A 22,200-nucleotide genomic window follows, 5' to 3' on the forward strand; every position below is an offset into this window, starting at 1 on the left:
TGTTGAAATCAAGCTTCTTTTAAATAAAATCAGTTTATTACCTATAAACAACATACTCAATGCTTTCTGAAATAAATAGCATGTATCAACAGTATTTACAAACTTTACTTTAGATTCAGAGTTCTTTTCAGTTTATGAAGAAAGATATTTTCTCCCATAAAATTGTGCCTTTTTTTCAAAGCCAACAGATTTTATTGGTGTATTTATTTTGTAGAATGGATTCATAGAATACTGAAATATTTATAATCACTATTAAATCATATGTAATCAAAATAAATCAGTTAAATTAATAAATTTATACTTCTATTGTTTTACCTTAATATACGTTTCATACATTTCATTAAAGAAATTTTTTATTCCATCTTCATTTTTACTGTCGTGAACCATAAGAAACCTGATATGAGTAGCAGTAACAAATGCACTGACAAACCATTGATTAAATTTATCAACTACTTTCAAATGCATATTTGTAGTTTTCCATGTATGCTCATCAACCAAATCTAATGCTGCATGAGCAATAAACTGGCTTAAATGAGTATGATCATCCTTCTAATGGAACCAAAAATAAACATTCACAGCTAAATAAGGATTTGTAATAGTTAAAAAACAAACATAAAAAGAAAACAAACCTTTCCATCCTTTCCAGAAGTATTAAATTCTATTTCAAAGAGTGGATTATCTGTGTGGCCAACAATAACAAAGTAGTAATTTGCAGACATTTTCAATAAATATCTTTTAATCCTACTTTTGTATTGAGGTTGTTTCTAGTGATCCACAAGAAGAATAAAGCTGTCAAGTTTTCCTATGTATGATATATTTGTAGAGATAACACAACAGATAAGAGTTTCCTCTACACTGTGGCACTTTTCGTTTCTATATAAGATACTATGCTCTCTATTTCTTACTCAGTATATTTTTAGCTTAACATAGCTATCAAAAGATTACAAAAAATATAGATAAGGTTATCAATCTAAGAAGTGAAACTAAATTTTATTATTATTTTATAATTCTTATAATCATAAATAAGAGAGATACTTTTAAGTGAACATATGCATAAATAAGTAAATTTTTAATCGTGTTTTTTCATTACAACCATTTATAATTGCAAAAATTTACAGGTAAATATATGTAAAGCATGAAACACACAATAATACCCTAACCTCTCTATACAGAATGAATAGTTAATTATTTTGTTAATTACCTGCAACACGCATATTCATATCCATTATTAAAGTAACACAAGTGCGCACTTGTGGTCTACAAAGCAAATTTTATCGTTTTGCGATCTGTGACACTGACGTTACTTATTGGTTCTACGTGTGATACGTGTCGTGAAAAATTATCCAAGTTTCTCTTCTGATCTCTGACTTCTGCGGTCTGCCTTCGGCTTCTGCCAGCTCTGACTTCTGACTTCTGTCAGTTCTGTCTGTCTGGTACTCTGGTTATTCTGGTTCTGTCTCTGTCTGCTTGCCTTTCTTTCTACGAACTTACCGGGTGTCAACTCTGTCAACTGCCAACTGCCAAATTGTCAAGTGCCAGGGTCCAGGGCCCAGTTTCAGGCAACAAAATTCAATTAAACGGCCATTAGATGATTTTCAAGCCTGCCAGGCTCCACCAGGCTCGGCAGGCTCCTGGGGTTATTCCGTCGATTCCATCCAATTGAGTGAAACAGGCAAACCTCAGTCGGTAAACTTCAACGTAAACAAATAAATTTTATTTTTGCCTGGATTATTCAGTTTGATTCAGTTGATCTTATTTTATAATGGAAACAGTTTGTATTTTCATGGAATTATTAACGTTTCGTGGTTAGTTTCTCTGACATTATATTTATTGACCCACGTGATACAAGCTATAAGTGGATCCTCCATTAGGCATCTTATTTCAATAATTTATTACAAAAGAATCTACTGAGATTTTCAACTCATTCCCTATGTTGTAATGAAGTGATCACTTTTAAAATAGAACTTTCTCATAAAATGCAGGATGATTCTCTTGGTAAGCGTAGTGGTTTGAAAATGATGAACCTGCAAAATAATATATATTGATAGTTGTATACACATAATGTTTTAGTTGATTAGTAGTTAATAATTTTTTTTTATGCTTTCAGGGAAGTAAGAGAATTATATCCAGAACAATTATCTTTAAACAGCAAAATAAATTTTGGAGATAGAAATGTAGTGGTAATAAATTTGGATAAAACCAAATTTTTTTCTTTAAATACTGCTATTTTATTGCTGTGTAATTATGGGTCAACAACGCATATCAAGTTTTGAAGGTTAATCTGATTTCATCTTTAATTTTGATATTAGTTTTCTAAAAAAGTGTAATTTATATTTGGAACAATTTTCAGCAGATGATAATAGCTTCTCTTATAATTACAATTACAAACAAGTAGATTAATATTTGGCAATTGGTTTTTAATAATCAATTATAATATAAAAGGATATTAAAAATAAATATTGATTACCTTTTCTGTAATTATAGTTATAAAAAGTTATCAGCATATCCTTAAAAACTGTTCGAGTACGGGATACATCTTTTTAGAAATTTGGTATAGATTTATTTCTTTAACTTATATCAGGGTTTAATTAATTTATCTTTTTTTGCAGCATCTGTTTCGGCTATGGGAGGTAGAAGTGGACGCAGGTTTATCCTAACTCTTGCTATTGGAATGATATTTGGATTTATATCTGCATGTCTCCTTATCACTGCTATGAAAGATGTTCCACATATGTTCAGTTGGGTAGCTGGGAATTCTGGATTATCCAGAGATCCTCATCACTATTCTGAACTGGAGCCAGAGGTTACAACCTTTAAGCGCTTGAAGTTATAATTATGAACAATGACAGAGAAGTACAAAACCATATACAATTTTAGATGGGTCCAGACATAGAAGTTAGATTTCATGGCAATGATGAAGATTTTCATAAAAATGAAGACAAAGTTGCTCAAGATTTAGCAGGTAAAGTTCGTGTTCTCTGCTGGGTTATGACTGGACCAAAGAACCACCAAACCAAAGCCCGTCATGTAAAAGCTACATGGGGAAAACGTTGCAATATTTTATTATTTATGAGCTCCGCAGAAGGTAGTTTAAGTGGAGTTATGGAATATCATTTAAATTTTATCAATATTTGTAAAAGCTTAATTAAAAATTTTAATACAGATAAGTCTTTACCAACTGTTGTATTACCAGTAAAAGAAGGTAGAGACAATTTATGGGCCAAAACTAAGGAAGCTTTTAAATATGCATATGAGAATTACAAAGACAAAGCTGACTGGTTCTTGAAAGCAGATGATGATACGTAAGGTTAATTATTTGTAAAAATAAAGAAAATACTACTATTTTTTTTATATATATATATATAATAAATTTTAGATACGTCGTTGTGGAAAATCTAAGATACATGCTGTCAGCCTACAATCCCAGTTCAGCCTTGTATTTTGGATGCCGATTTAAACCATTTGTAAAACAGGGCTATATGAGTGGTGGTGCAGGCTATGTTCTTAGCAAAGAGGGTTTGAAGAAATTTATTGAAGATGGACTTCCAGATAGAAAAAAATGTAGAGCAGATAATGGAGGATCTGAGGATGTAGAAATGGGAAAGTGTCTCGAAAACGTTGGTGTTCGTGCTGTGGATACAAGGGATCCGCACGGTAGAGGCAGATTTTTTCCGTTTGTACCTGAACACCACTTAATTCCTAATCACGTAGATAAGAGTTTCTGGTACTGGAAATACATTTACTACGATACCAAAGACGGGCTAGATTGCTGCTCCGACAGTGCCATTTCATTTCATTATGTCTCACCAAATATGATGTATGTTTTAGAATATTTGATTTATCACTTGAGGCCTTATGGCATTAATCATTGCTTAGAAAGTTTACCCGAGTCATCAGTTGAAACAAAGCCCTAGTCTATTTATCATTCCATGAATTAAAAGACACGGCAGTGTCTTGATGGCAAATACATCAGGACATACATATACCGTCGTCGATTTTTTTAGTAGGCAAATTTTAAATATGGAAATTCCATCTAAAGGGAAACAATGAAAGTATTTTTATTGATTTAAACTTTGATTCGATAAATCTAATTAATAATTATATTAATTAATATTTTGAAAGATTTTAAATAGGTTGTTGCTCAAAGAAAATGAAACAGATGCATTTTAATTATTGTTCTCAACAGTGCTTGAGTTTACGGCACATTGTTTGAAACTCGAAGAGCTGGTGAGGCTAATATTTTATTGACGCACGCTAGTGTCAACGGTAGATATATATAAATATAGGAGAGACCGTTAGGACACTGTTAGTACTTAGGAATTATTGTTTCACAAGATTTTTCTTGTTCCAGTCACTTTTTGTAAATGTTTTGAAAACAATATAAAGCTTTAGATTTTCAATGATTTTAGATAATTACAAAAATTGATGAATAACTTTAAACTCAAAGTGCCAGTAAGTAAGAATTTCGATTTCTTTTCCTTTTAGATAGATACGATACTAGTCTGTCCAGTCATTCATTTGTAAAGTCTTTAAAACTGTGTGATAGGTTTGCAATGTTTTTAGATAGATTTATTTCTTGTTTTGTAAATTAGGTTAATTATTCAAAAATGGAGATCAAAAAGAATCAAAGCACAGTGATTTTTACAAGCTCCTTTGAAGTCTGTAGCTTTTAAGTCCTGCATAAGCAAAGTGAAATTATTTTTAAGCTTCAAAAGCGGCCATGAATTTACTTAAAAAAGATATATCTGTAATTACTTTATAAATTAACAAAAACGCAAATAAATAGGTGTAGTACCTTAATCTACAATTCATCATGTTCTAAGAAATATTTAAAATAAATCACAAACCGAAACCAACTTAATGCATTGTAACTAAATCGTGGTATTGTTTGCGTATAATCATTGTACGATCAGAAATAAAACGGCTAATGTGATTGAAAGTTGATAATATATAAGAAAGCGCAAATTGTGGAAAAGATATTTTTAACAAGAGGAAAAATGATTAGGAAATTGATGGAAATTATATTACAAGACGCGTACTTATATCAACCATAAGCCACGCTGTGCTTGCAATATGATTATGTAAGACACTTATGTAGAATGATGTATATAATTATATATACACATAAAACTGTATTTCGTAATATTAATATAATAATAATAGTAATAATAATTTTTTTTAATAATAATAATAATCCCAATAATGACGTACTACCCAGGTAATAAATACTATAGATACAGAGCGAGTGTGGGCGTATGAGTAAATTAACCAATTAATTAGAGGGAAAGGGGTATAAGGTAATTAAGGTTCCTATGTACAAGACATATTTGTACTATGCGACTGACGCAATTAGCCAAAAAAAGTGGCCCAACTCAGACGCGCCCATTCTCTCCTTGTCTTTTTTTTCTCTTAAGCCTGCAAACCTCTCTCGTTTACTATTATATATATATATATATATATATATATATATATATTATATGTATGTATGTATGTATATATGTATATATATAATTCACATTGCCACATACGCACGTAACAGTGTCTCTTAAATAAAAAAAAAAGTAGAAATAAAAGACCCCAACTTTCAATACCCCATGGAAAGATTATCGTTAATTTGTTCGCTCATTAATTCATTAGGGATGTATCCCAACCTTGCACATGTTTTTCGACACTGAATACATGCGTATATTAAATATATTCTATATTTTTATATATATATATATATATATACTTTATTGGTTATATATATAATTATATATATATATATAATCACTCTTTTTGCCATCACTCAAATTATCTAATCTCGGCGATGTTTCATAAATTATTTATAAAAAAAACAATATTTTACACCTATAATGTACATTTTAGAAATCATTGTCCCATGGTTCCAACAGAACTGAATCACAAATCTTATCCCTTCGAAGTTTCTTTCTTCCCCGATACATCCTTTCTTATCGATCACCCCATTCAGCTCAACTAAATGAAAAATCTGGGCGACAAAGAAAAACTAAAAAGCATTCGAATCCTCGATGGGCGGACTCATAATAAAACTTTTATAATTGTTTTTTTTTGCTCTTTAACATCATTGAAAAACACTAAGTGGGTCTGGGAAACATGATAACAGCGACCCATAATTGAAATACAATTTGCAAAAATTGCGATATTATCGCACTGGGGGCTTTTACGAGGCATAAATATGTTTATAAAAAGAGCTTTGCCTCCATCCCTCTCTCTCACTCTCTCTTTCCTCCCTCATTAACTATATCTCTTGCTCGCTCTTTAGTCTTCTTATATCATCTATATAAAATTAAAAAACAACGTAATATCATTTATATTACTTCGTCGTTATTAATAATAAAAACTTTGTACAAAAGTCAATTTACAATTAAAAACTTTTGGTTATGTAAACTTTCTAGAGATTCTGATTCAGTTGAAGTATCTACCAACGGAGAGGCAAATACAAATCAATTTCTGTGTACGCTCTCTTTTTCTCTCACTCTCAGCATTAAGTTAAATTCATTCATTGCTATCCTTAAGCTACATTTATTGGCATGGTCAACGAGACCCGAGTGATGTTCCAAAGATCGATACAAATCATGCAGACTCAAGGTCGACTTAGGCCAATTGCAATGCTACTTGGCAAAAGAACCAAATCGATCCCGAAAACTTAATCACTCAGGCCTCTTCTTATTTTGGTAAACGTAAAGGTATCTATGTTCGATCTGCAATAGAAAAATTGTAAAGAGAACTACTGTTAGGTTTGCATTCATTACCGTCTAGTACCTCGTGGAGGATTTCAACAATTGACCGAGCGTTCAAGAAACCAACTTGTCCGCTACCAGTCCAGAAGCGCGTCCTTCATCAAATAGATACAAATTAATTGCCTGACCTGGCAGAGTACCGTCCCTAAAAGGAATGAACGATTCCTATAAGTCAGGTAGTCGAGAGTGATTCATCTTTAGTAGTTTCGAATGATCAAATCAGTTTCAATTTCAAGCTCAATGAACTTTAAACAAATGGGACCAGTAGGGGACGAGGGAGGAACTGGTAGTGACTTGTTTTATGTCCTTGAGTAAGAGAGAGTAAAGAAGGACAGGTTTTCTGAACGCTCAAAGCGTGCCCAGCCCATGGTTATATGATATAATTGTCTAGAAGCCGATTGGGCTACAGGGTAGAGGCTGCTCTCGTAAAGCCCCGAGTGACGGTACGATAATGAGTGCATGAGAGAGGTGCACGTGCTGCACTACGAAGGGAGAGGGTCTGGGTCAGACGAGAGCTGCCGCTGCGTGATAGAGCTGCATCAGCGCCTGGACGTGTACTGGCAAACAAGACAAACGATCTTTTGTGTTCGTATCCACTGCTAGCCAGGAGAGCGCGTTGTAACCCTCTAACACATATCTATAAATTATAATATTTCAAACTATAGTAAACTGTCTGTAAATTATATGTGGATGAAATGTAAATAAGGATTATTTATCAATACGCTACCTGAGCACATCGGTGGTATATTGTGAGTCAAGCGGGTGAGCTGTTAGAGCGCTTTGTTGTTGGAGCAAATCATCGCTGTTTTGCTGAATAGCCGGGCTGTGCAGATGCAGGGCATTCTTTAAAAATACAGGACAGACGTCTTCCAGGTGTGGACAAGCTGCCCAAAACCAAGGAGGCATTCTTCCCGTAGGAGCTGTCGATACTAGGTAACCCAGAGCCAAAGGCTGTTGCAGCAGAGTACCAACTTCTTCGGACTGCTCTGCTACAGCCGCCTAAAATTTTATGTTATTCTATAAGTTCTCAGCTTCTTTTACACTTCATATTTATTTTTCTGCAAAGCTCATTATTTTTCGAGTTAGTAAGAAAATGCGATTTATTTATTTTTATTAATACCATCCGCGATAGTTTAATTGATATTTTATAGTTATTCATACCCTTGGTGTGTTGCTGCATTGGAAAGGACTTCCAGGGCCGTCATGATTTCCCAGGCCCGAACCACCTCCGTCTCCTCCTAATGGAGAGCCTTCAGGTCGATGTGGACTCCCACCGGGACTCTGTCCTCCACCAGCACCGGCTTCTGGCCAAACGCTGAAAATGTCATTAAAATCTCCCATGCCCTCCATTCCTTCTGGCATGTCATCGTTTAACGCGGAAAACAACTCATCGTCTCCCAATTCTGGACCATTTATGTGCTGCTCTTGAAATGCTGTCTGGGATGACTGGAAATGGTTAAAAAAAGCATGAATTAGAGTAATTGCATATATTATAAATGTTTGTAATAAATATATCTTTTGATTTTTATATTTTACTAAAAATCTTTCAATTTCAATTTCTTGCCTAACGTATAAATTTTTATAGCGAGCATAAATTTAAGCTAGTCTAACCTGTGTGGTAGCAGATGTGGGGAAGACGAGGATATGCGTGCAGGTTACGTCTTGCGGAGTAGAAAGTTGACAATTGACGGAGGTTTGGCTGAATCTTTCGTCAGGTGTGAATTGATCTGCCATCAATCGCAAAGTGGAGTCGGGCTCCAAGGAAACCAAACAAGCACTCAGCACGCATGGTGCTGCTGTTGGATAAAGCAAACTGCATTGCCCGCAAATCTCCTTCAAATGTTTCGAAGCTTTGTGCAGGGCTTTTCTAGACAGAAGCCAGCTCCATCCTTTCAGTTCCCCATGGCCAATTCGCCCAACTCTACCCACGACTAATCTCCAAGGTTGAACCTTTAATAAAATGTCAATTTAACAAATTCTTGATAAAAGGCAAAAGTTCTAGAAATAAATATGTGAGAAGGCAAAGGATCGCACACGCATAGCGTGAACTCATTTTTACCTCTTTCACAAATCTAAAATATCCTTAATAAAGTCATGGATTTACTAATTGGTTATCGGACACTTACACCTTGCGACATGACGGCTAATATGAAATCCATGAGCTTTTGTAATCCGATCCTTCTAGCGGATGCTCGTTTCCTACGTTTTCGATTGGGTATATCGATGTTGATGGTGGTGGTTTCGAAGATCTCACCGCGGTCGTCTGTGGCAACCGCTAGCAGCCATGATTGGTCTTCGCTGAGGCAATAGCTCAAATAGAGAACCGCGCACTCTTCGGGACCAGCAATCCCGAAAGATTCAGGCGCTTCACTTTTGGCACGTAGCGGTGCCAATACGTAAGCAGGTGCATATAGTCGATAAGGTGCCTTGTTCCTTTCCTGATGTAGAGTTGCAATAGTATTACTAAGTGACTGAAATACGAGCACAGTGCGTTATCGCTCTGTTACGCTCACTTTCTCAATGATGCTAAATTAGATACCTTTCCCCAATAACCCATTCAATATATTCTTTTGATTCATCGAATTACGACAATCCCACTCTATCAAAGAATCATGTATGATAATTGAAATTATAAGGCAATAGTAAATGAAAACCATGATATCCACTATATTTTCACTATCTCTAATCGTCTGTTTTATGTATTAAACAATTACTTATAAACTTAAGAGCTTTGGTATCACTGCGTATAAGAATTTAACAAAAAATCAAAGATATGGTAACACAGTATAAGATAAAAAGTAAATGAGATTGAACGAAACCCAAACCAAATTTATAACTATCAGAACTTACATCCTTGCTTTTGAGGAAAAGATCGGCAGCGGCAGCTGTGCCGAATCCGGTGAGGCTCTTCACCGTTGAATTATGGTTCAGCAATCGACGTCCTTGAAGGAAGACGTTCAGTGCCAATGCTCTCATTTCGTCCTGAATTTTTCGCCTCTCACGAGACCGTCCTAATTCCATTATGCTTTCTAAAGATATCAGCTGCGAAACAATCGTTTTTTGAATAAAACAAAAATTTCGTACAAAAATTTATGATAAGGAATGATTTGGTGCATTATTCTTATGATCAAAAACAAGTTAAACTCACTTGTACATTAATATTGGACCTAATATTTTCGGGCATACTATCAACTGCAGCGGAGTATGCCCTCAACAGTGCGAGTATCGCAAGTCTGCGCCGATCGGAATCTTCAATACCACCCAGCGAGAAAGGTTCGATGAGATAAACGACTACTGCTGGAGGTTCCACTTCCTCTTCGTCTGGCCCAATCGTCGTCGTCGTCGTCGTCGTAGTTACAGGCGTCGTTGTTGGTTGTGATGTTGGCGTTATGTTTCCAGCATTCGTGCTGGAAGTTGTTCCTGTTGTCGACGATGGTGTCTCACTTCGTGGATTTTCTCCTTCTGAAATTTGCAATACCCTGTGATTTCTCTCAAACCCAATAGATCTATTTGCTTCTGTTACACTGTCTGCAGTTTCAAAAATGATGACTAAAATTATTAATACACACACACACACAACCATCCCTGCTACACTAATTTAACACTAAGATTCTATCTAATTTGTCTATTTATTAGAACATATAATTTTTCCAATTTCTGTGATACATACCGACAGACTCGGGTTTAATAGTAGACACATCGGGAGTAGCAGGCATTGTTTCGTTAACAGGGACAGTAGTAGTCTGCTGCTGCTGTTGCTGTTTGACATTTTGGGAATCACCCGGCTCGAGTAAACTTCGGTCTTGAATGACCTGCGTCAAGTATGGGGCTAGCCTGTGGTTGCAAACCTGAGCATATAGCCTCAGCAGTTCCCCCAGTTGGTTCTCCCCTAGCAGTTTGAACCAATCATCGATTGGTTGCTTTGTCAGTTTCTGTGCCGCCGTTTTTCCTACTCGCAAAATTCCGTCTCGAAGAGCTTTGGAGATGGGTGTGTGTCTTCCCAGTCGACAAATCTACAATGAAACACAACCGATGTAAGGAAACTAATGACTAGTTAATGGAAAACCATGGTGCATTCAGCATAAGAGAAAGAATTAGAAAAATATAAATTTGATAATAAATACTTTATGCGAAAAAATCATACCTCATAAGTGGTTCATACCTCATAAGTTGTGGAAAGCTCTCTAAAGAAGGATTTGACTTTACTGATGACGTAGTCGCTGTCAGGAGCGACTACAACGTATGCAACGTCCCTAGGTCCAGCATACGGTTCCAGAAGCAGCTTCTCCCAGTAGCTCAGAGCGTATGGTGATAGAGATAACCAGTCCCTATCATAGCCTACAACGATGGCTGGAATTGGTTGTGGCTCGCATCTGTCATCTGTTCCACGACCTGCCAAACGATGAAATTGCCTCCAGGTCAAAGGACCAGCTACTGTATACGGTGCTTCCCACATTCGCGTAGTACACTTTTTCTGTACAGCGTCTTGTAACAATGGCTGCAATGCTCGCATCATTCTTACGATGTCACCACTGCATTGTGGACCACGCGCCCTCAAAAATACCCAACGATGCACACCGTTCATACGGTTTGTTCTTTCGCTCTGAGAACTGTCAACTTTTCCTAAAAAGATAATAAATGAAAATTGTCATCAATTACTTGCTATTACTCTTAAAAATGTTTAACCTTTTTTCAGTTTCTCTGGTGTGATTAATACACTATTGAAAAAGAGTCTATGGATATTATGACTTACCTTGATCGAGAGCAGCAAGAGAAACCTCGTTGCCATCATTGAACTCGAGGGTATTGACAGTCGGTGGTGGAGTAGGATAGCTTTTTATGGACGAGTAGATCCTGGACGCCCTATAGAGACTACTGGCTGAGCTCTGTACGATTAAACATTGTTCCCTGACGAGTTCCAGGACACTAGAAGGAATAATATCCAAACCTTCGGTTGTTTTACCAGGTCCACACGCGACGGACATCAAAGATCCCTTTTTCTTTTCTGCTGGATCCTCTGCTATACCAGTAATCTCCATCTCATCTTCGTAAAAAAGTCCAGCTCTGTGAGCCAAACGCCTATTGACCACTGCACTGAACCCGCAGCTGCATCTGATCTGATCGTCATCCTGGAATAATCCATTTCCACCCGCCCAAGAGCCCGTCAAATAAATTCCAGCATCAGCACCTTTAATATTGCCTACGACTTTGGGTCCTGCGTTACACACACAAAGACTGCAGCTATCGAAGTTGTGATCCCTGAAGATATTGAGTGCAGTGTCGCCTAAGAGGATGTTGACGACGAGAGAATTGGATTCGGGCGCCCTAGCCGGTCCGGGAGTATCGGCTTCGATGCTATTGAGATTTTTGTTGAGATAGGATGAAGTGGTAGAGGTTGCTGGACTTGGCTGATCATAGGGAGGAGGCGGGGGCCGTACAGAAATATTGCCAGCCCTATAGGGAGCACCTATAGGTGCTGGACTCGGCGGGAGAGGTTGTTGGGGTGCCTGTTGCTGCGGAGGTTGTTGAGATGGCTGCTGAACTGCCGGTTGAACCGTTGCTTGCTGAGGTTGTTGTTGAACAGAGCTAGGTCTAGTGGGTTGGACAGATTTCTCCTGGGTTTGATTGCACTGCCAGGATGGTCTATACACGCAGTGCGGTGGCAGTGTGACGGGTGGCAGGGATTGACTTGGCAAATTCGTCAACGGGGCGTATTTGGAAGAGCCGACCATCTTGCATATAGGAGCTGGCTTGAATACGTAAGACCAATCCTCGATTGGTTCCTCCTGGGGAGATCCCATGTTTGGATAAATGTCGGGTAGATGCTTGTACGGTCTTTGGGGAACGGATAAATCCGTTTGATCCATTAGAGGATCGCTTAATTGGCAAGGAGAAGCCACAGGATTGTGTTCCAACGATGGAGGTGTTGGAAACATCTTGGACAATTCCTCAGGTCTTAAAACTCCAACTCCTCGACTATTGTGCTTGTTCGTACAATCCAATCTAGTCTCTTCATGTATTCCTCCTGATTTATTAGAACCTGGTGGTGTTTGTACTTGCAGCTGGTTCAAATTCTGTCATCAAATGTATTTTAGACTATCAGTCTCCAGCGATCGATACAACAAGTTTTAGTAATAGAGATGGAAAGTAATGCAAAGCCTACCGTTTCATCGCTGGAAGTGTCGGGATCTGAGTTGTCGAATATCTGATCTAAATCTTTGTAGGATGCTTGCAAGCCCTCGCTGGTGAAGAGAGATCCTGGTTTTGGTGGTTCCTCTCTTTGCCTTCTGAGACCATCTACTCCGCCATTATTTTCCTCTCCTGTTACGTCAAACTCGTATGGATCTCTCCTTCCAGCGCAGTCTCCCTGTAGGATTAAAAGATTCTTTATTAGCGTAAATTAATATCATCTCTTTAGCATCGTTTATTAATTCATTTAAATTAAAAACAAGGAAAATCTTAAAGAGCAAGATAAGTCTCTGATGGAAATCATTAATGTATCATGCTTACTGAAGCTGTATTAGGTTCTTGTTTGATCTCCAGCTTAGGTGCCAGGGATTGGGAAGTCTGATTGGTCATTGGTGGATAAAGGGTGTTGTTGCGAGTATTGGTGGGTGCAGCTGGTGAACCCTTGAATCGTTTCACCGGATGATTGAGCCATGCTTCCTGTGTGGAGTAATCGTACAGCCACGACAAGGGTTGCTCATCCTCTAAAAGAGCCCCTTCATACTCTCTGGATGCCAAAACTGGTCGTTTTAAGATTGGTCCAGGTGCTGGACTGTGTACCTGTAATTCCCAGAATCGAATTAAATTACCATGAGAAAATATAATAAGCTGTTGTATTATCTTGAAGTTTTTGTACTTACAGGTGATCGTGGCTGGTTATTACAGGCAGAAGAAGTGGACTTGGGTCCCTGGGATGGCGTGAGAGGTGGGACAGTGTTGACTTGACTTGGTAGAGGTTGCGGACTGAGGGTTGGCATGGTAGGCTCAGCTGGTGGAACCGAGGCTGGTTCGGAATGCGGCGTTGGAAGAGGCGATGGTGCAGGTGATCCTGGTGAACCTACCGATGGTACTGGTAAACAATCTCCTCCAGTCGGTGGGCCTCTGGAATAGGACGGGGGTCCTCCAGGAGGCGTGTTCGGGGCTTCCACTCTGCTCAACGCTGACCTATTGAAAACATTATCAATCTTAAGAAAAATCCCACCTATCGACCACCCATCACTTTCCCATATGATTACGAGCTGACAAGCGATGAATCATTGAATTTCACAAGCTTTTGAATCTTTCTTGATCCTCCCTCGATCCCCATTATTTAAATTAATACTACCGTTTGATCCAATTGAATGAAAAAAGAAATATATCAAGTTCCCAGTGAGAGCAAGCTCATGAGTTCCCAGACTAATCCTAGGATGGAGAGATTTTTAAATGAATTAAGACCTAAGTATATTTAAAAGCAGTTATTATGGAGGCTAAGAATGATATTGGATTGGGAGTAGAAAAAGGAGTTGAAAATTGTTACTAGACAGTTTAGGATGAGTCGCATGCGCTGAAACCTTCTAGAATGGAAGCTTATATGGTGCATGCATGTCACACTACTCAAATGCTTTTCACCTAATCTATTTGCAAGCAAATAAATGAATTTTTTTACATTTTTATAAAGTTATCTTTTATTAAATATCTCCTTCTTTCATCGGTTAATTAGTATTCCCATTCGAAATCTGACCGATTCATTCAGTGTTATAATTTGTTAATCGAATGAGATGGAAAAGCTAATCGAAAGCAATGGTCCTCCAAGTAAATGTTATTGCATCACAAATGAATGATATGGATGCTCATGAAATGCTACTACAGTGTATTTGTGGATATGTGTATTTTTTAGTGGATATTATATGTTAAATGTCAATTAAATAAAAATGACACAAAAAATGATTTGTTCATCCATCCGGGGTTTGGAACCCACCTGGGGGCATTTGCAGGGACAGAGGGACAAGCATCCCACTGGATGGTAGAGCGTCGGTGGAATGGCACGACCCTCCGTCCACTTTTATCTAATCTCTCCCTCTGAACCTGAGAGGAGAGCAGGCCCTTCCAACCCCCGGGGGTCGTTGACCTGGAACCGACTTATTTAACATCTTTCCTTTCTTAACACTAAACCTAATTCTACTTCTCTCTTTTATTTCAATTTTATTAAAAAAAAAATAAAGAAACTATCAAAATTCCTGTGTTTTAATTTCCTGGCCACTTTGGGGGAGCACTTGTATTTGTAATATTGATAGACTTCTTGCATGCAAGAATGCTGCGACTTAGCATTTAAGGACTATGTGCATTACGATCTTTATTATCTACGTAAAGTAGCTTGCATAGATATAAAAAGCAAAGAGTTTCCTCTAACAAACACAAAGTTGATATTGATATTGTATGTAGTTCAAGGAATCTTTTTCCTCGTTTACTAATTTAATATGCTTTGTACATCTAGAGCAAGACGTAGCATGCACACAAAAGTGGCTAGGTCACTGAATGCACATATTACTTATTACCAAGGGGACTCGTAAACTATGAAAAAAGACAAACGAAGGAAAATGTAGGAAAACAGGGAGCAATCCTGTACACAGTTTGTAAGCTAAATTGTACTAGAATACTGTGATAATAGTTTTAGACTAACTTCAGACAACAAGCCAATATAATTGAAGTACAGAAAAATTTGTCATGCTGGAATCTATAATTTTCTGAACGATGTCATATTAAGAGTAAGGATAAAAAGAAAACAAATAATATAGCAAAAAACAAAAGAATGTTTAAAATATTTTGGTGGTTGGGTAAGGAGAGTACTTAAAACTTTGAGGGGGAAAAAAGAGAGAGAGAGTTGTAAAGAAAGAAAGAAAGAACATTTCGAAGAGCTTGAGGATCTTACTTCGAGCAGGTACAGGAAGACTTTTGCGTGGGCTCGATGAAGCTCCAGGTAGGCGACTCCGGGGAAGATTCGGTCTTGGAAGCTGGAGATGGTGAGTTTAGTGTACATTCTGCCCAGACGCGTTCTGGTAGTTCGATAGCAGCTCGTAGCTCTTGTTGAGTGAGCAGTGGATTTTCATAGCTAGTTGGGCTGTTCGGTGGTAACAATGGGACTTCTGGCGCCACATCATCCATATCAGTCACAAGGACATAACAGGATGGATAACGCATTCTAACACCACCTACGAGTACCTCCACCAATGGTGGAAGTCCCGAGTCTATGCTGCTACCATTTATCGGATAGAAGTGTTTCCATTCTTCCAATAGCTGACTATCCAACCTGCCAGCCTGGCCTGTCAGGGTTCCTGCTAGTCCGTAAGGGGCCAGAATTACTGAAAAACAATATTAACTTGTTAGAAAATATTATGAGACCTTGTTCTTAGAAACAATTCGCTACGTTTCATCAGCTTCCTCAGACATTAAATATTCGTGAGATTCCTTTAGCTCCAATATTTAGTATAGTTTGAATCGAAGACTGACTTTTTATAAGATATTGATTCGGAAAATCAATGCGAGGTTTGCCAAAGGTCGTAGCTAATTACTAAGCAGTAGCCTTGAGGAGATGGCCTGCTCACCTTTAACAGCGGATTGAGCGGTTTGGGCTCGTTGCAGGCAGGCCCTGGTAAGATGTCGGACTGCTGGATGCTGCCTGACATCCACGCTTGCACACACAGTACTCTCGCCATGAACGAAAAAGGCGAATGAAAACGACAGATGACTGCTGCAATAAAACAAACAATGTTGATATTAATAAAAATTCCACTATTCGATAATTGGCATAAAAATATATTGCCGGATATTGCTTTATCAATATCAATGAGTAATAGTTAAAATGTATAAAATGACTAATATAATTACTATTTTTATCAGTAAATTTATTTTTCTAATTACCTGGTGCAACGGTGTTTCTCAAATCCATCGTAGGGCTGCACAAACCATTTTCCTAGTCGAACAAAGTCGCGAGACAATAAGCACCGTTCAATTAAATTATGAAGAGCCTTGAAGAGAAGAGATCGGCATTCGTAAGACAGTCCGCTCTCCCAAGAGCCTTGCTCGCTTTCTGTAACGAACAAAAAACATACAAGGCTAAGAATGAGAATCACTGAACCAAGTAACACGTGCTGCTTGGTCGATAACGCTACTCGTCCACATTTACGTCATATCAAGCAGTGACGTCTTGGAAAAATTCCTAGACTATTTGAACGCGCGTCGTAATTTCTACCATTAATCTTTTTCTCCACTTCTTTCAACCAATAATTATTCTCAATATTGAAATTAATCAATACCATTGAACAATTATCAATTTACTCGTAATATACTTAAAATATCGTTAAAATTATTCATTTTTGTCTCGTTTAAATATTACAATGTGGCCCTCTTGAATTTTTAACAGAATTCTGAAGAGTTTCAACGAGGTATCATTGTGCTCGCTGCATCGAATGAATTGGAGGTAGGAAAATCAAGTCTCTTGGACGGTTTTGAGGTAACGGTTCACCGGCTGGTTCCGCAAGTGGTGCACCCTGCGCATCTACGATACCGTGGACAAGTGTGCTTTAGTTCAGCGACCCCGCAAACAGCAAGACGATACTCGTGTTTGACTTGTTCGCACTGCTATGCTTATTGCTAATCAAATTTTTTCATACACTCTTTTCTACCAATTTCTCAATTGAAACAAATCTCGCGCAAACCACTTTATCCACTTGCTTCCATTAATTTATAAAATTACAAAAAAACAAAAACATCTAAATTGCCTACGTCCATTACATCGTTGACAAAAACATTTCTTATTTCTACGTTTATCAATTACAGATGCTAATTACTTCCAGACGCATCATACATAAAATACCGAATCATACAATCAAATGCTCAATCACAAATTAAACGAGATACGCAAGAATAACTGATAGGAGTTACAATTTTGTTTGAATCGCGAAACGTTAATAATCGACTAAATTTATCGCTCATTAATTTTTGTATTTTCCATCGCTGCAGTTTTCAAGGAAAGTCGAAGCTGTCGTCTGGGTCCTCCTTCGATAAGGAAACCTACCACAGGGTTCGGGTGAGACAAGTCCGGATAGGTCGGGTTCCTCTCCATACCAGAAGATCCACAGTTCCTTGGCTGCGGTGAGTGAAAGGGGTGGAGGCGCTGGGGATGGTGCGATACCAAGGTCGAAGATACCCGCTCCGGGATTAGAGTTGGATTGATGACCCGATTGGCCGGAAGTACCGCCTGGACCAGTGGTCCCACCTGGACCAGAAGTTCCAGCGGTGTTCGGTGCTCCAGCGACGCGACGCCATACGCAGAGGATGTCACCAGCTAGGCAACGCGAGAAACTTGATAGCACCGGGTCCTCCAGGGGTGTACCTCCAAATCCACCCGCCACCTCTCCCCACACAAGCTTCTTCCATTTTATGCCGCAGAGGTCCGTCTGAAAATTACACACGTTTATTAGTATGAAAATATTTCTCAGTGGTAAATCATTTTTATTTTAACAGATAATTTTTTCAGACAAAATTCGCCTGAAGTTTGATAAATTTCTACAAATTAAAATTTATATTTGGCAAAGATTGAAGGACAAGGGTTGGTGGATTCTTCGTGTTCTTATAACGTAGATATCACACTTTTCGTACTCGTTCTCGATTAAGTCAGATTCTTCTCAATTCGTGAGTGCAAAATTCTCGTGGAAATTATTTGCATCGTTAAATTTAAGTGATTTTTCTTTTTCTTCGTAGTCATTTGGACTGTTTTTTTTTTGTAGAATAAATGGAGTGTTTTTTGATTGATCGTGGAGTAAAATTTAATTATATAAAAATGAAGAAGTTCTGCGAGTAATTAGCAAATTTACAGGTTTTTAAATCTTCTCGTTAGATTTTTTTGGCAAGGAGGCAAAACGCAGGGTAAAAGGGAAAGAATTTTGTCTCTTGAACTTGCACCCACCACCTTGCATCTCGTTTTCTATTTTCGGCACGCGTGAAACGTCCATCTATTTCTTCGTCTATTTATCGTCCTTCGGCAAGCCGAGGCCAGCCAGAGATTGTTGCTAGCTACGGCTACGTTCACCGCGGTGCGAGTTTCACCAAATTAGACGCCATATTCACCCCCTCCACCTTCTCGACCAAACTTTTTCCGAAATCCTACAGAGCCAAACAAAATAATACTACAGTCTACAAAATCTATATATATATATATATATGCTCTTTTTTGAAAATCCTTTCTTTCAGAACTATAATTTTTTAGAAAAATTCCATTCTTCTTTTTGAAAAATCAACAAAAAATCTATAAATAAAATACAGAGCAATACTCGAGTCCGGAAAATATTTCCACTTGCAAATCTTTGTTGCTCGAAGAGAAAAATTAAAATTTCATTAGAGGAGCATGAAAAATTAACACTGTCGTTCGTTAAAGGTGAGTATTGATGAATATATTTATTTTTGAAAATATTTTTAATTCACCCCCTCCAACTTCGACCAAACTTTTTCCAAAATCCTACAGAGCCAAATAAAACAATATGGAGGTCTACAAAATATATATCTATGCTCTTTTTTCAAAATCCTCTCTTTCCAAACTATAATTTTTTTAAACATTCCATTCTTCTTTTTGAAGAATCAACAAAAATCCACAAAATAATACAAACAATACTCGAATCCAGAAAATATTTCCTCTTACAAATCTTTGTTACTGGAAGAAAAAAACTGAATTTCCTCTAGAAAAGCATGAAAAATTAACACTGTAATTTTTTAAACAACAATATTAACACTAGGTTTACAGGACTCGTCGATTTAACAAAATATAAACTTTCCAATGAAATATCTCGAAAATCACCTCTTCATCGACTCCAACAATTTTGCATCGTTAATTACTCGTTTCTCTCAAAGAATTTATATTTCCCCCCTCACCGTTTTTACTTTCAATTCCACCATTGCCGTAAAAAGATTGCTACACAAAACATACTTAAACCTAATATAAATCAATATATTTCGAAAAATATTTCTCAGTTCAAGAAACAGGGGAATAATACCGATAAGAGTAAATGGAGTTTTTGCGATATCGAGAGCGCGGTGTACGTGTCCAGCTGCTGCGAGAATCCGCCGGGAGGGAGGTTTAAATAGCTTTCGCGTTAATTGAGCGGAAAGTACACAGTTTCGACTCGAGTGGGGTGTGTGCGCGCTGTCTGTCGGGTTTCGTTCAATCGTACGGCGAATCACTGTCAATTAGTCGACGTCACCGTCGATCGTCGGGGAACGGTGCCCCCCACCCCTTCCGCCGTTACCCTCGCGCGGCGAACCAACCGGGCGACTCACCCCGCAAAACTCCGACGTGATTTCATCCCTGACAAGAATCTCAATGGAAACCCCCACTGGTGCCAGTTTTTGAGAACGGAATTCAACTTTTCTCGCTGAATCGCTCCTCGCGAGCGAATCAACGTAATTCGCGCGTGTTTTATTGTTATTCGTGTAATTGCAAGAATTTATCAACAATGATTGGTTGAGGCAAGATACTTTAAATACTCGACTTTTTATACGGATTTTGAGAATAAATATTTTTTGTGATCAGTAATGAAATGGAGTTGAGTATAGAGCAAAGAGAGTATTTGAGAAGAATATTCTTATTAATGAAGTTGCATGAATTTATCAACAACGATTGGTTACGTCGGGAGATTTTAAATCCTCCATTTTCTGTGCGTATGTTTAAAGAGAACAAAATATTTTTTACGACCAATAGAAGAAACGATGAAAAATTATTTTACTATAAAATTGCTAGACATTTGTTGATACGCGAGTAACAATGACTGGTTATGGTTGAATGAAGTGAGGTTGAGTATAGAATATTTGGGAAAAGGATTTTTATTAATGAAATTGCAAAAATTTATCAACAACGATTGATTACGGAAGAGACTTTAAATCCCCGACTCTTTGTACGCATCTTGCAAGAAAACAAATTTTTCTTTCGACGAATACCGAAGAGGGGTTAAGTATAGAATATTTGGGAAAAATAGTTTTATTAATAAAATTGCAAAAATTTATCAACAACGATTGGTTACGTCAAGAGACTTTAGATCCCCTAGCCTTTGCATTCATCTTGCAAGAAAACCAATTTTTTGTTGCGACGAATACTGAAGTGGGGTTAAGTATAGAATATTTGGGAAAAATAGTTTTATTAATAAAATTGCAAAAATTTATCAACAACGATTGGTTACGTCAAGAGACTTTAGATCCCCTACTCTTTGTATTCATCTTGCAAGAAAACCAATTTTTTGTTGCGACGAATACTGAAGTGGGGTTGAGTATAGAATATTTGGGAAAAATAGTTTTATTAATAAAATTGCAAAAATTTATCAACAACGATTGGTTACGTCAAGAGACTTTAGATCCCCTACTCTTTGTATTCATCTTGCAAGAAAACCAATTTTTTGTTGCGACGAATACTGAAGTGAGGTTGAGTATAGACCACCCAGGTTGAAGAAGTCTATAAGAAAAAAGGAAAATATGGAGCAACGTTCGAGCGCTGCACGCGGGCGGATCGAACATTTCCTGATACGCGTTGTTTACAATTGCCAGCAGCAATTTCCGGCACGCGGCATTTTCGGGTGTAATGCACTCGACTCGCCTCGACTCGGCTCTCCTCTCGCAGTCGATTTCAGCTATTTCGCGCGCGCGTACGGCGCATATGTGGCAATGTGTGAGTGAGGGCGCGTGCGCGAGTCGCGCTCCAGGGCTTTTCGTTCGCCGGCCCATCGGACCTTTCAATTCTCTTTGCGCCTAATCCGTGGTCAGTGACGCCCTACTCCCACCCCCACCCTTTTTCCTCATAATTTTGCATTTTTAATTTTGTTAACTGGAAAATCAAATTTTCATTGATTTTCTCTTTGGATTTTCCATAGGAAATTTGGAAAACAGCGAGGTTTCGAGGTCATCGGACGGTCGAACGTTGCTCGTGCCAAATCCATGGTCAGTGACGCCCCCTTCCCCCACCCTTTTTCTTCATAATTTTGCATTTTTAATTTTGTTAAGTGGAAAATCAAATTTTCATTGATTTTCTCTTTAGATTTTCCACAGGAAATTTGGAAAAGAGCGAGGTTTCGAGGTCATCGGACGGTCGAACGTTGCTCGTGCCAAATCCGTGGTCAGTGACGCCCTACTCCCTCCCCCACCCCTTCTACTACCATACCCCCTAATACCTTCTCCCCCTCTCTCACTCGTATCATTGCATCTTTGTCGCTCCTTGTTTACCTCGATCCACTACACTATTTTTTTCCTCATTCTACTTTCCCAATTATCAAATGGAAAATTAAATTTTTGCAAAAAATTCATTGTCCAAAGAGAAAATAATTTCATGGATCGTAAAGTTTCCTCCTTTTTTATGAGAAAATCCTTGTCATTGTAGTTGTAGTCTTTCCTTTTCCACTCCTTCTGACTCCCCCTCCCT

The 22,200-nt window shown here is 37.9% G+C and overlaps 3 protein-coding genes across 11 annotated transcripts in view; 1 reads left to right on the plus strand and 2 right to left on the minus strand.

Annotated features, from left to right (window-relative positions):
• Trs20 (TRAPP subunit 20) lies at positions 1–1,343 on the minus strand. 3 transcript variants are annotated; one of them, XM_066740095.1, is made up of 4 exons: positions 1,202–1,343; positions 630–764; positions 316–549; positions 1–231 (listed from the first exon to the last, which is right to left on the minus strand). In XM_066740095.1, exons 2-4 carry the CDS (start codon positions 717–719, stop codon positions 133–135), a joined length of 423 nt encoding a protein of 140 aa, XP_066596192.1. In that variant the 5' UTR covers positions 720–764; positions 1,202–1,343; the 3' UTR covers positions 1–132. The 3 variants fall into 3 exon arrangements, with proteins under 3 accessions (XP_066596192.1, XP_066596190.1, XP_066596191.1); XM_066740093.1 differs by having other exon boundaries at positions 630–930; positions 1,202–1,342; XM_066740094.1 differs by having other exon boundaries at positions 630–802; positions 1,202–1,340.
• C1GalTA (Glycoprotein-N-acetylgalactosamine 3-beta-galactosyltransferase 1) lies at positions 938–5,520 on the plus strand. Of its 5 annotated transcripts, none has more exons than XM_066740091.1 (6): positions 938–1,118; positions 2,108–2,275; positions 2,610–2,803; positions 2,878–3,085; positions 3,164–3,302; positions 3,377–5,520. In XM_066740091.1, the coding sequence occupies exons 2-6, from the start codon at positions 2,245–2,247 to the stop codon at positions 3,912–3,914; spliced, it is 1,110 nt and encodes a 369-aa protein (XP_066596188.1). In that variant the 5' UTR covers positions 938–1,118; positions 2,108–2,244; the 3' UTR covers positions 3,915–5,520. The 5 variants fall into 5 exon arrangements, with proteins under 5 accessions (XP_066596188.1, XP_066596187.1, XP_066596185.1 ...); XM_066740090.1 differs by lacking the exon at positions 938–1,118 and adding an exon at positions 1,544–1,682; XM_066740088.1 differs by lacking the exon at positions 938–1,118 and adding an exon at positions 1,548–1,686.
• Positions 5,113–22,200, minus strand: part of skd (mediator complex subunit skuld) — a 27,217-nt gene continuing 10,129 nt past the window's right edge. Inside the window, exons 2-19 of one of the 3 annotated variants that reach the window (XM_066740079.1) lie at positions 17,821–18,202; positions 16,665–16,833; positions 16,349–16,494; positions 15,676–16,105; positions 14,725–14,874; positions 13,628–13,931; positions 13,272–13,547; positions 12,925–13,128; positions 11,515–12,835; positions 10,924–11,384; positions 10,432–10,774; positions 9,910–10,223; positions 9,612–9,803; positions 8,888–9,199; positions 8,373–8,711; positions 7,923–8,207; positions 7,489–7,760; positions 5,113–7,398 (exon numbers count right to left, since the gene is read on the minus strand). In XM_066740079.1, the coding sequence (XP_066596176.1) occupies positions 7,266–7,398; positions 7,489–7,760; positions 7,923–8,207; positions 8,373–8,711; positions 8,888–9,199; positions 9,612–9,803; positions 9,910–10,223; positions 10,432–10,774; positions 10,924–11,384; positions 11,515–12,835; positions 12,925–13,128; positions 13,272–13,547; positions 13,628–13,931; positions 14,725–14,874; positions 15,676–16,105; positions 16,349–16,494; positions 16,665–16,833; positions 17,821–18,202 (6,033 nt within the window). In that variant the 3' untranslated portion in view covers positions 5,113–7,265. Of the gene's footprint in view, positions 7,399–7,488; positions 7,761–7,922; positions 8,208–8,372; positions 8,712–8,887; positions 9,233–9,611; positions 9,804–9,909; positions 10,224–10,431; positions 10,775–10,923; positions 11,385–11,514; positions 12,836–12,924; positions 13,129–13,271; positions 13,548–13,627; positions 13,932–14,724; positions 14,875–15,675; positions 16,106–16,348; positions 16,495–16,664; positions 16,834–17,820; positions 18,203–22,200 lie in introns of all 3 variants that reach the window. The other 2 variants (XM_066740078.1, XM_066740080.1) reach the window with 2 other exon arrangements.

Source organism: Prorops nasuta, unplaced genomic scaffold (genome assembly GCF_024137725.1).
Source record: "Prorops nasuta isolate Cenicafe-Biocafe unplaced genomic scaffold, Cenicafe_Pnas_1.2 PNAS00022, whole genome shotgun sequence".
Classification (NCBI taxonomy): domain Eukaryota; kingdom Metazoa; phylum Arthropoda; class Insecta; order Hymenoptera; family Bethylidae; genus Prorops; species Prorops nasuta.